Genomic DNA, 14038 nt, shown 5'->3' with positions numbered 1-14038 from the left:
GATATGTGATATGCAGTGTTTTAGGTATCTAAGTGTGTTGTTCTGAATAGCCAGACTAAGTGTTTGTTATTTTTGAAATTATTGTTTATAGCTGTTTCTTTCAGATGATGATGGTGATGACTGATGATGTTGAGCCTGAGTAAATACACATCATTTACTCTGTATCAAGGTTAGGGACAAATCCTGGTTTTGTTCCAAAAACGCTCATTTTTTTCTTCACATTATTTAGAATTATTTAAATAATTAGCAAATGAAAAATAAGGAACCATGGTAAGGTAAAAGTTTATTAACAATCAGTAAATAAGTAGCTTTGTTTTTATTGACATTTACTTTTCTGTACCCAATAACTTATTTATTTGAATGAATTTTCATTTGGAGTTGCTCTTAAACCTGACAAAGTAAAAGTGTGTTTAGGGGAAAGGGAAAGAATTTACTTCCTTCTTGTGCTAAAGCAAACAAACAAAAAACCCTTAGTGATAACAGCTTGGTAAGTAAATTATTTTTGGGGAAATGAAGATATTGGTAGAGGCTTAACCTTTACTCAGTTGAGGTTACACATAATTTCCTGGCAATTGAGTTTTGATAATTTTCTGGGAATTTTGCTTCATATATCGGCTTTAAATATATTTCACATTTAAAATGTGAAATTAGTTGCTTTGTGTTTGAAGGTGACGTAATTTCTTTAGGCCAGAGATGAGTCATTCAGTTAATGTAAGCAAACAGTTTATTAACAGTAATAAATGTCCCCAGTCATCTAAGGGAGTTGAGAAGTGTGACATAGTTTACCTCAAGTCAGTCACAAGTAGGTTGTCCGCTGAGTGGATTTTCTGTAGGATATTTTGATTCTCCAGCTAGCTTTCTATCCATATCACCAGTTTGTTTCAAAACTATTTTAACCCCTACTCTGATGGTGGATATTCAGGGACTGAAATCAATTTGAACGGTAACCTGACTAAAACGTGATTAGGAAAGCAGTCCTTAAAAACAATATACTCTGGTAATGCCTTCTAGATCCATAGGAACCTGCTTCCTGAATTATGTGTAATTTGGAATTTTTGTTCTACTGCTCCTTTCCTAGGGCACAGCATAGTGCCAAGCAACTACTAGGTACTTAATAGATCTTTTTTCCAAATGACTGAATGAAACCTACTGAAGCAAATAGTAAGAGAGTTGATAATACCTCTATCATGAACCAGATCAAACCAAATGTATATCTGAGCACTTAGGACAGGTACCTTGAAATAATGCCTTTAATTTATTAAGCAAGAGCTTTGATGTCAATCTACATTTTTATTCTCTCTCTGTCACTTGTTAGTTGTATATGACCTTGGGTAAATTATTTAATTTCTCTCCCTGCCGTCTCTTTTTGCTAGATTAAAAATAGTGTGAAAGTTATTCCTTCATTTAGCTCTTGAGTATCTAAGCAGTTATTTTAATGTTTTTGTCAGACTGCTCCATAAAATTAAGCTTCATGTAGAGTGAATTTATGTTCTAATTACTGATTTTTTTAGATCGTCTTTTTTAATAAAAACCTTATCTCTGTTTTGAATTTTGGTTTGTTAGCTATGATCAGGAGGCTTTTTAGTTAGTTTGTTTATTTATTTCTCTCTGTCTAGGCTCATTCCTTTCTAGCAGAGGAACTAGATTAAACAGTGGCATTTTGGATCTTCCATCCACAGTGATACTGGGCATATCACAGAGCTGGTCACCTAGTTAGTAATCAGCCTGGTTGATAGAGTCTCCCTTGGACCCATGGCTTTTCCTACTGCTTTAGCCCCAAGCAGCTCTGGCAATAGCCTTTACAACCTTTCATGGGAGAGGAAGCCACTGAAATTCCCTGTTTCCTGGGAGGTAGGCAAGTTACCCCACGGGAACTGACTTCCTGGCCATTACTTCTGCTTCTAGAGCAGATCTCCGGTATCAGCTATTGACTTAAACCAAATAGACTGCCAATTATTTCTCCAGCAAAAATGGGTTTATTCCAGATCAACAAAGAACTGCAATTTGAAAAGTGAACAACCTTACTAGAACAGAAGGTCTGCATAGGAATTTGGAAGGATTTTTAAGGTTAGATTCAAGTAGGAGGGCTGGAGCCAGGACATAGGGGACCTTTCCAACTGGAAGATTTTATCAAGATGGAAAATGAGTTAGCTCAAGATTTCTTAATAGTCAAGAGCCATTGTAAGTTCAGGCGAGGAAGGGTGATGCCTGGCAAGGTGGCCCACTCTGATCCCAGACCTGCCTGCCTTCTTGGATTGGTTGATTTTGCTAGAATCTCTGTGTGCCAGCTCAGGGAGGCCCGGGACGGCGTTGAGGAGGAGAAGCATTACTGAACTAGTATTTGTTGTCCTAGTATTTCAGTGAATACCCCTCATCTCCTGCAGTTCCTTTTCCCCTTTTGTTTTTCTTACATAGTGAATTCCTACAGGAATACTTAACCTTCATCCGAAGCATTATCTGTAAGCCAGCCCTTCACTGCCAGTGGTCCTGTGGTGGGGAAGAGAATATAAGTAAATGAAATCCACAGATAACCTTAGATCAAGTAGTCTTTTCTTTTTTCACCTCTGTGGCTCCAGCTTTTTCTTGCATGGTTAGATCACAGAAAGGTGACTTTGCTTTAATTCTCTTTTTTTTTTTTTTTCTCTGCTCACCCATTGTGGTGTAAATTAACCCAAATATACTTAAAAGACCGTGAAAAATGAGCAAAAACAGCAGTAATCCATAACTGTATCATTAGCACTTAAATAACAACTCCTAGGGATTTAGATTTCAGCTTTTGACTGGACAACAGTGTGAGGATTATACCACATTGGCAATGTTAGTAGTAAACTAGAGAAATTATTCTGTGAAACAGATGCATTTATCATAATTTTTAAAAGATACAAACCCAGTGATTGGGAAGTAACTTCAGTAATGTAAGTAACGTAAGTGTGGGGAGATTATTTTTATTATAAAAAATTCAAACATAGAAATGGATTTTTTATTATGAAAAATTTCAAACATAAATTACAAACATAAAGGGTATTAAAATTTCAAACATATATACACACACACACGTATATGTGTGTGTATGTGTGTGCATGTGTGTGTGTGTATATATATATATATATATAGAGAGAGAGAGAGAGAGAGAGAGAGAATAATGTAATGAACCACCTTTATCCATCACCCAGATTCAGCAGTTGCCTTGCCACACTTGCTTCATCTATCCCTTTCATTGTCCTTTGCTGAAGTGTTACAAAGTACATCCCTGAAATGTTATTTTTACTCCTATGCATCTCAGTGTGCCTCTCTAAAAAATACTTTCTTCCATGTCCCCAATGCCATTGGCACATCCTATAAATAATTCCTTGGTGTCATATAAAATCTAATATATACATAACTATCTGTATTATTTCAAAGTATCTTTTTTTACATTTGTATTTTTCAAGTTGGAATCTAAACAAGGTTCACACTTTGCATTTGGTTGTTCTGCCTTTGAATCTCTTTTAATTTGTGGTTCAGTCTGTTGATGGCTGGTGTTTATGGCTGAGGGAGCTGAGGGGGAAGAAGCAGGAACAAGGTGATAGACCTTAAGCTAGGCTAAAAGGAAACCTTCAAAATCACAGGGCCTGCTGGGAGTAGGGAGATTTGGTTGTAACATTTGTGGCTGAAATAATGTTTTTTACGCCCATGTCAAATTTTAAAAAATGCCTCCTACAAAGTAGTATTATTTATGTATATTTTGTTCTATACAAGACATAAACAACTAAATTTGAGTTGCTATTTGGAATATTAGTCAGAAACTGATGTTGCCTATCTTAACACCAAACTAAAATAAAGAAAAAAAAGTCCCCACCAGAAACTAACACAACATTGTAAATCAGTGATACTTCAATTAAAAAAACCCAAAAAACCTCACGTTTCTAAGAGCTCTAATTCTCTCTACAAATTAGAAATCAGTTATCTTTCTGTAGACTGTCTTCTTCAATTTAAAAAAGAGAGAGTATTTTTCCTTTGGACTTTACCTCTTTATTTTCGTATTAATTTTAGTTAAATCCGATTATGATCCTTCTAAAAGAATTGTGCCTGTCTAACATTAAATATGCTATTTCTTTTTTTTTTTTTTTTTTTTTTTTTTTTGCGGTACGCGGGCCTCTCACTGCTGTGGCCTCTCCCGTCACGGAGCACAGGCTCCGGACGCTCAGGCTCAGCGGCCATGGCTCACGGGGCCCAGCCGCTCCGCGGCATGTGGGATCCTCCCGGACCGGAGCACGAACCTGTGTCCCCCCGCATCGGCAGGCGGACTCTCAACCACTGCGCCACCAGGGAATCCCTAAATATGCTATTTCTTAGGATAATGTTATATAACTGTATATTAGGGCATAAGATGAAACATTTTTTAAAAGTCACATGTTTTTAAACACTCTAGAATAACAATTAACGTAGTACAGCAGAAGCTCACTAACAGTAATGTCCAAATAACTTTAAAATGTTTGAGGTTCTTTCCAAATAACTTGCTTTAATTCTCCATAGGATGTGGATGAAAATTTTATTTGTGATAGACCACACTTGAGAAAGCTAAAATGATTACTAAAATACACTTTCAAAAATGTGTATATGAATATGTATAATCTCTGTAATTGTAGAATATAAACTACAGTAAACTATAAGGTTATGTTCTGCTTGTTGGAAATCTTGAATTTTGCAATATAGAACATTGGTGAGAGTTTGATTAACCTTCAGAACATTTTGGGCGTGGGTGCAGGCCTAGGTATTAAATAAAGCTCATTTGCACACAAGACACGTGCTCTTCATGCTTTTGTAAGAAATGGAATCTATAATAGCTACAAATGCTAAGACCCATCATAAAGAAGAAAGTAGGTGAAAAGTGGAAAGTGAGACATTTTTTAGTTTCCCTCCCTCCGAATGTAAGGATGTTTATTCTTTCCTAACAGTATTAATGTATATCAATAGTTTATGCTTTTACTTTTTGGTACCTGATAATTCCAAATGTTTGCTTTATATATGACTTTTAGGTGCCCTAATTTGAGTCTGCAGAAGCTACCGGAAGAGTGGTTATGGAATGTTTTAGAGGAAATTAGATGCAGTGATCCTTCATCTAAACTCTGTGCTACAAGACGCAGCGCTGGAATTCCTTTCTACATACAGGTAGGTACTTATCTACAGGATCATAGCTGGGGGCTTTGTTTGTTTGTTTGTTTTTGGTCTTTTGATAATAGTGTATTCTAACCCCCCTGACATGTGAGTAAGCATATTGCATAAGGGACATTTCTGTCTTCTCTATAGTACATTTCACAAGTACTATAGCATTTGTGATTTTGTTTTAATGTGTGGACAGTGTGTTCCTGTGACAGATCTCTTCTTGGAACAAACCCTCTAAGAGGTCAGTCTTGTAATATGAACAGAGGGTGGTAGAGATTTCCGCCTGTGTGTGAAGTAGGAAGACATCGCTGTGGTGCATTCATTGCTCACTTCCAGGAAGTGCGCATGCTGCCCTTTTTTCTTTTCTCAATTAGGAAAATATATTCTTCCTTTCATGTCAAAGACCCTTAAGACTCTGTAGGCAACCAGTGTTAACAATTTCTTTTGAATCTTTCTATAAAATATCCATGCATAAAATAATCCTAATCCTAATAGTAGCTAACTCTTATAAGTGGTTACTTCACATATATTATCTCATTTAATCCTTCCTCAAGGCCTACAAGGTAGGTCCTATGATCATCCGTATATTGTGGATGAAGAAACTGGGCCTTAGAAAAGTTAGGTAAGTGATTTGCTGATGGCCACAGGGATAGTAAGAGCAAAACTAAGACTTGAGCCCAGGCACCCTGCTGGGTGTGTGTGTGTGTGCGTGTGTGTGTGTGTGCACGCACGTGTTTTCTTTTTTAACACAGATGAAAGCATACTCCACACACTGTTTTGTCTCTTGCTTTTTTTCACTTAATGTTATACCTTAAAGATTGCTTCATATCAGCATACTCAGATATTGCTGCTCGATAAGAAAATATTTTATTTCCACAGTGTTGAAATTAAGAGGCTGTCACCATTATGAATCCAAAGAATAAAAACCAAGTCCTCATGATACTAAATCAGACCCGACCTGAATGATCTTTGTTTAATATTCAGGAAGATAAAATCTAGGAATGGCGTGGTGTAAAAAAAGCAATGAAAATAAGTGAAATGAAGTCTGTTTTTTAGTGCCCCAACATTTTTTCCTTCCCTTTCTTATGCCTCCCTCAGATTCCCAGAGTTATGATTTTTATGACAACAGGCACCAGTCATGGAGGTTGATTTGGCATAGAGATCACCGAGGTGGTTCTGCTGGGTAGATCTTGGTGACCTTCAGAAATCGACTCCTCTTTGATCTGACCCGTTCTGGACCAGTGTGGGTCATTCTCCTGCCTCTGATTCATTCTGACCTAGTGTGTTTTTGCCTCATATGTCTGTCTGAGGACAAGTGTTAATGCAACAGCAAGGTTTGGTTTCATCTTTGTGCTGTGTGCCTCCATCTCTGGTTCCCAACTAGTACTACATATTGGTCATAGTGATAGAGGGGTCAGGACTGCACCTTCTTAGCCCAGCCTTGGGAAGAATGTTATAACTATGCACAGCTCTTGGGGAAAAAGAACTATTGTTCCCAGGAGACACATTAGTTAGTAATCATATATAGATTTCTTATTTATTTTAGTTGAATAAAATCTAAATTATCAGAAAAATCTGCTCAGAGAGGCCCCATTTTTCCTAGCATAACTTACCAATAAAGTAATGTTCTTGTTCTGGTGGAAACCTCTGCTTGGTGTTAGCTATGGAGAAAAACTCCCCATTACTCCCAGTCCTACACAGCCGCTAATCTATTTTCTGTCTCTGTATAAATGGAATCATGTAATATGTTGTCTTTGTGTCCTCTTTCACTTAGCATCATGTTTCAAGGCTCATCCATATTGTAACATGTATCAGTACTTCATTCCTTTCTATTGCCTCAAGTGGTTTGATATTCCTATTTTTATGTTTATTGAATATTGGCAAAATGTTAGACACAAAATAAATAAGCACCTCTTGAATATTCAAATATAGGACCCCCTTTGAAGTTTGTAGTATTTCCTTTTGTCCCATGGAGTTTCCAGTGCTACAGCTTGATAGTCCTCCAGGTAGACTCTTGTGAAGAATTAAATAACTGATCAATCTCCAGGGAGTTTCCAAATCCTTACAAGAAATTTAATCCAGAGGTTTTTTGTTTTTCAAGTAAAGAGAAGTTTCTTGTTGGATAAATTTGTTATTAAAACTGACGTGCTTATTGTGTCTGAGACCTGCTACCCAATTATGGTCTCAGAAGAGTTGTCAACAAGAGCCATTTTCAACCTCTTAGAATTGCATAATTAATAAGCAAACTGGAGGTGACCTTAGAGATGCTTTGATATCACCACCTAATTTTACAGACGAAGAATCTGAGGGATGGAGAGGTTAAGCTGCTTGCCCAAGGCCACATGGCTTAATTAACTTGCTTAACACCACATGTTTTTATAAAGGGGATTTTGCATTGGGGAATCAATTCTGGGAAGTAGCAAACAGGTGTATATAAAATAATAGTCCTGATAATTTCTGTCTTGTTTTTCCATAGGCACTGTTGGCATCTGAACCTAAGAAAGGCAAAATGGATTTGTTGAAAATAACAATGAAGGAGTTAATCTCTTTGGCTGGACCTACAGATGACTCACAGAGCACAGTCCCTAAGGTAATAATGGAAATATACAAACCCTGCTAGGAAGGTGGTGGTTTTAAATCTTTGCTGTACTTAAAAAGAAAAAAAAAATCTGCTGAAGGTACAGAACTCTTGAGGATAAGACAGACATTTGAAGCTTATTCAGAGGGGTTTTGTTTTGGTTTGGTTTTTCCAGTCCACAAAATAAACCATTGCTTTAGTTGATATAGATTGACCAAGATGATCTGTTTTTAAACTGTGGTGAAAACATTCAATTTAGACAAGATATTTTGTAATATTCCAACTGTATGTAAAAATTTAAAAACGAATGTGCTATCACCTTCAAATTTCACGTGTGCTTCTTTGAGTCGATGTACATTTTATGATTCGGCAGTTGGATCTTTCCCTAAAATGTAGTGTCTGGCTTTGGGTGTATTCGTATTTTAATTTTAGCTAATACTCCTTTTTTTGTCACTGCTAACGTTGAGTTAAGTATGTACTTATGTGTGTGTATGAATTTGGGTTAAGTGTTCCTCACAGCTTCACTCCATTCCATGGTAGTGCATACCTGTCAGATACTTCTTGTCTAGGCTTTCTCAGCAAATGCTTCATAGTAGGATGTTCCTACCCACCTGTGGGAGGCCCATGCTAGGTCAGAGAACAGACTGAGAGCTGAAATTTACAGTCAAGTACATACGGTTTTATGTCAGAGGCTGTGGGAGGTATTAAAGGGAAGCCCATGGGCCAGAATGTGGACCGGTGGGAAAGGATAGGGTTTATTAACACATGTCACATAGTGGCCTGTGACTATACGATGTGAAATTTCTTTAAAAATTTTAAATAAAATTTTTTCAGAAATGATCATTTTATTTTCCCCAAAAAAGTGTGAAAAATATAATTGGCGCCATTTTCTTAGACTATCACTTAAAAAAAAATACCATTGTTTAATAAAAACATCTAAAAATAGTGAAATTTGGTTTTAAAGAGTACTTTAAATTATTACCTTATTCTGCTTCAAGGTCATTAATTACCACTAGTGATCATTTTTATTAAATTGGTAAAAATTTAATATTTTATCACTGACCAGTTCTTCTAGGTGTTGGATGATGATTTGATTTTCTTCTCCCCTCCTGTGGTTTACTTCTGTATTATTTTTTTATTATATTTGAAAATATTTCAGCACGTAAAAATGTACAGTGAATAATCAACATCCATGAAATCAGTTCCAAGTTTAAGAAGTAAAACGTTACAGATACAGTTGCATACACTGTAGCTTCCTCCATATTCTGTTTCCCTTTGGTCCTCCTCATCTGTAATCATTAAACCAAATCATTTCGTGAATTTTTTTCATTCTTTTAAGAGCTTTTTTTTTTACATGAATTGTGTTATCTACACATTGTTTTATAGTTAGGGTTTTTTTTGGGGTTTTTTTGCGGTACGCGGGCCTCTCACTGTCGTGGCCTCTCCCGTTGCGGAGCACAGGCTCCGGACACGCAGGCTCAGCGGCCATGGCTCACGGGCCCAGCCGCTCCACGGCATGTGGGATCCTCCCAGACCGTGGCACGAACCTGTGTCCCCTGCATCGGCAGGCGGACTCTCAACCACTGCGCCACCAGGGAAGCCCTCTTCTAATTCTTTAAAAAAATTTTTCTTGTTCTTCTGGCTGGCACTTGGAGTACAGTTTTGTATAGAAATAGAGATAGCAGACATCCTTATGTTGTTTCTGATATTTGCTGTAGGTTTTAACGTGTCTCTTATCAAGGAAACCAAATTTTATTGAATGCTTTCAAGCATTTTTGAGATAAATGTTTTCTTCTAGAATTTGCAAACATCATGAATTATATTGACTTTTTAATATAATAGGATCTTTGCCTACAGCGAATGAACTCCCAACTTTGAAATGATAGATTTTTTTACACATTGCTAGATTCACCTAAAAATTTGAAAAAAACATTTTTTTCACATATTTTCACTGGATTCATAAGTGAGATTAACCTGCGGTTTTCCTTTTTCATGCTGTACCTGTCCTCATTTTTATGTAAAAGTTTTTTATTGAATTATAACAAACATACAAAGATGTGTACAAATAATATGTTTGCCTCCACAAAGTGAACACATTTCTATAACCAGCAAGAAACAGAACATTTTAGCACCTGAAAGCCCACTCATACCCGCTTCTAATCAGCACCTTTTCCCCAAATGTAACCACTAGCTTAGTTTTAACACCATAGCTTTACCTGTTTTTTAAAAAATTTCATGTGAATGTAACCATACATTATATACTCTTGATATGATTTCTTTTGATGAACATTAAGTTTACGATATCCATCCATGTTATGAATTATTCATTTTCATTGCTATGTAATAGTATACAATTTATCAATTCTTCTGTTGATGAACATTTGGGTGGTTTTAAATTTGGGGTTATTAAAACAGTACTTTTAAGAACATTCTTTGACAAGCCTAATGGTGAACAAATATGTACATTTCTTTTGAGTAGATACTTAGGAGTGGTTTATTGAGTATGTGTATGTTGAGCTTTAATAGATACCACCATTTCTCAAAGTAGTTGTCCCTACCTTATTTTGATAGCCAGGTGGTACTGGACTGATAAAATAAACTTGGGCATCTTTTCTTAACAGTTTAAATAAGATTGGGGTTATCTATTCTTTGAATATTTGGTAGAATTCGTCCATAAAATCATGTGGGTCTTTGTGTGTGTGTGTGTGTGTGTGTGTGTGTGTGTGTTTGGTGGGTTTGGTGTCTTGCTTTCTTTTTGGTCTATGAGTAGGATTTTAAACTATTGATTTTCTTTATATAATGGTAATATCTATATAACTTCCATTTCTCCTTGAATTTGTTTTGATTAGTTCTGTTTTCTAGGAAATTGTTCATTTTGCCTTAATTTTTCTAATTGACTAAGGTAGAAATATTTTTGTTTTATTCTCTGATGTACCTTTAGTCATGTCCTCTTTGGTATTCATGATATTGCTTATTTTCTTCTCTCTCTTCTTGGTTAGTCTCATCAGAGGTTTGTTTCTATTTCAAAGAATCACCTTTTGATTTTGTTAGTGCTCATAGTTATGTCATTGATGTTTTTTTTTTTTTTTGCGGTACGCGGGCCTCTCACTGTTGTGGCCTCTCCCGTTGCGGAGCACAGGCTCCGGATGCGCAGGCTCAGCGGCCATGGCTCACGGGCCCAGCCGCTCCGCGGCATATGGGATCCTCCCAGACCGGGGCACGAACCCGTATCCCCTGCATCGGCAGGCGGACTCTCAACCACTGCACCACCAGGGAGGCCCCATTGACGTTTTAAAATTTTCTACTCTTTTAAATTTTCTTTCTCTCTTTTGAGTTTATTGTTCTTTTTCTGTCATCTTAATTGGACGTTTTTTCCAGTTCATTTTTTTATTAAAGTATAGTTGATTTACAGTGTTGTGTTAATTTCTGCTCTACAGCAGTGATTCAGTTATACATATGCATTCTTTTTTATTTTCTTTTCTATTATGGTTTATCACAGGATATTGAATATAGTCCCCTGTGCTATACAGTAGGACCTTGTTTTTATCCATTCTGTATATAATGGTTTGCCTTTTTTTTAATAGACACCATTTAAGGTGTACATTTCTTTTATGTTCCACTTAAACGCATCACACAAGTGTCTGTGTAGCATCTTCGTTATTGTTCAGCTCTAAATATTAAAAATTTTTTTCTTTGACCAGTGTTTTAAAATGTGTCAGTTTTAAAATTATGTAAATACTTAGTGACTTTGCCCTCTATATGCATGGGTAATCAATGTAAGATTCCTAACAACTAAATAAATTTAAGTTTTCTAGAAAAATAACAAAATAACAAAATAAAATAAAATTATGTAAAGAAACTGATTCCTAACTTAATTCCACTATGATCAGAGCATAATCTGTAAGAAATTAATTTTTTTGGTGTTTGTTGAGGCTTTGTGGCTAGGTTTGAGGTCATTTTAAAAAATAAATGTTTCATGTGTGCTTGAAAAGAATGTATTGTCTCTATTTGCTAGGTGCAGGATTCTACATAGGTCCATTGGATCAAACTTTTGTATTGCGTTGTTCAAATCTTGCTAACTTAAGCAAATTGATTTATCAATCATTAGGCATGTTTTATTAAAATCTATTTTATTTGTGAATTATCCATTTCTTCTTGTAATTTGGTAATTTTTTTGTTTGGAGGCTATGCTACTGGATATGTACAGATTTGGAATTACCACAGTCTTCAACCTACAACTGATTTTGAACTTTTTATTCTAGGTTCATGCTTTAAATATCCTTAGAGCCTTGTTCAGAGATACACGTCTGGGAGAAATTATTATCCCTTACGTTGCTGATGGAGCTAAGGCTGCAATTCTGGGCTTTACATCACCAGTCTGGGCAGTAAGTGCATTTGCTATTTATTTTCATTGACTTAATTATACCTCTGAGTAGGTTTTAATAAACTAACCTTTCTCTGGATGATACAAAATATGTACTGCATTTTATTAAGGAGTTACTCCAAGGGATAAATCCTTGGATCAAGCTACATTTTGCCCCTTGGTATTTTATGGTTACATTCTGTCTCCTTTGTTGGCTTATTAGCCATAACTCTTTGTTTTCTTATTTTAGTATTTGCTTTAGAGTTTATAGTATATATCTTTAACATCACAGTCCGCCCTCAAGTAATATTTTACCATCTTAAAGTATAAGAACCTAGCAATATATACTCCCATTTCTCTCCTCCCAATCTTTGTGCTTTTATTATACATTTTACTTTTATGTATATTGTAAACCCATACTACATTGTTATTATATTTGTTTAAACTGTCAATTATCTTTATTTAAAAACTGACCATTTTAACTATTTTTAAGTATACAATTCAGTGGCATTAAAAACATTCACAGTGTTGTGCAGTCATCACCACTCTCCATTTTCAGAACTTTTTCATCTTCCCAAACAAACTGTACCCATTAAATAGTAACTCCCCACATCCCCCTTCCCCCAGTCCCTGGTAACCTCTCTTCTTCTTTTTGTCTCTATGAATTTGCCTATTCTAGGTACCTCATGTAAGTGGAATCATATATTTGTCCTTTCATATCTGGATTGTTTCATTTAGCATAGTGTTTTCAGGGTTCATCCATGTTGTAGAATGTATCATAATTTCATTCCTTTTTAAGGCTGAATGAAATTCCATCGTATGGATATATGACATTTTGTTTATTCTTTCATCTGTTGATGGACACTTAAGCTGTTTCTTTTTGGCTAGGGTGAATAATGCTGCAGTGAACATTGGTGTACAAGTATCTGTTTGCGTCCCTGCTTTCAATTCATTTGTGTATATCATATAGTAATTCTGTATTTAATTTTTTGAGGAACTGTCAAACTGTGTTCCACAGTGGCAGCACCATTTTATACTCCATTAGAGTTCCATTTTCTTCACATCCTCACCAGCACTTCTTATTTTCTATTTTTTTGGTAACAGCCATCCTAACAGGTGTGAAGTGGTATCTCGTTTGATGTTTTGATTGCACTTGATGTTGAGCTGGAAGCAGAATGACTCTGAGTATCTGAATGTGTCTGTTGTGAGCTCTGGGTATCAGTGTGTTGAGCGAATGCTGGAAATATACTTATCAAAAGGTGAAAAAAACAGATGTAAAACATGAAAATGGGGGAGGTTAAATGCTGAGTCACTTTTTTTGTTTGCTTTCTTTTGTTTTTTGCAATATGATTACCACCCAGAAACTTTTTGATTCAGAACTCTAAGATTGTGGGCAATACCCAGTACAGTTTTCAGATTAAAGAAAGTAAACTTTCACTTTTTAAAAATAAGTCCTGGAAGAAACACCATGATTTTATTGTCTTTTCTACATCATTGTGCCTTCTAGAATAAAGGAGACTAACCTATGGTTTGTAGGCACTCGAGTGTAGCGTTAAAAAAAAAAAAGGACTGGCAAAGGGAGAGGAGAAAAGAAGCTAGACCTTAATATATTACCTGCAGAATGGAGAATTTACTAGAAAGGCAGGCTTTCCAATTAGTGAGCTGCACAAACCAATTCATAACTCTCTGATGAGCCTCTATTTGAGAGTCAGTATATTGCAGTGGAGCCCAAGGCACAGACTCCCAACGTAAAGAGGAATCCTCAAGATTGCCAGCTGTTGCCTGGAAAATCGTACATCTTCCTGTAAGAAAGATAAATGTCTGAAATTCTGTCTAGGAGCATTGCCTAACTACTCCTGAGGACACGGTGTTTACCTTTTACATTTACAGGAAAACGGAGCAATACCTGTATACTGTCAGGAGAGGTAGGTAGGAATGTGGCTTGACCATCA

At 36.1% G+C, this 14038-nt stretch overlaps 1 protein-coding gene across 1 annotated transcript in view; it reads left to right on the top strand.

The window, feature by feature from the left end:
• Positions 1–14038, top strand: part of THADA (THADA armadillo repeat containing) — a 317064-nt gene that overhangs the window by 81039 nt on the left and 221987 nt on the right. Inside the window, exons 23-25 of the mRNA XM_082643116.1 lie at positions 5019–5151; positions 7622–7735; positions 11986–12108. Of these exons, the coding sequence (XP_082499242.1) occupies positions 5019–5151; positions 7622–7735; positions 11986–12108 (370 nt within the window). The remainder of the gene's footprint in view (positions 1–5018; positions 5152–7621; positions 7736–11985; positions 12109–14038) is intronic.

Source organism: Mesoplodon mirus (assembly GCF_964341445.2).
Source record: "Mesoplodon mirus genome assembly, chromosome: 14".
NCBI classification, from domain to species: domain Eukaryota; kingdom Metazoa; phylum Chordata; class Mammalia; order Artiodactyla; family Ziphiidae; genus Mesoplodon; species Mesoplodon mirus.
This window is presented reverse-complemented; position numbering and strand designations above follow the sequence as displayed.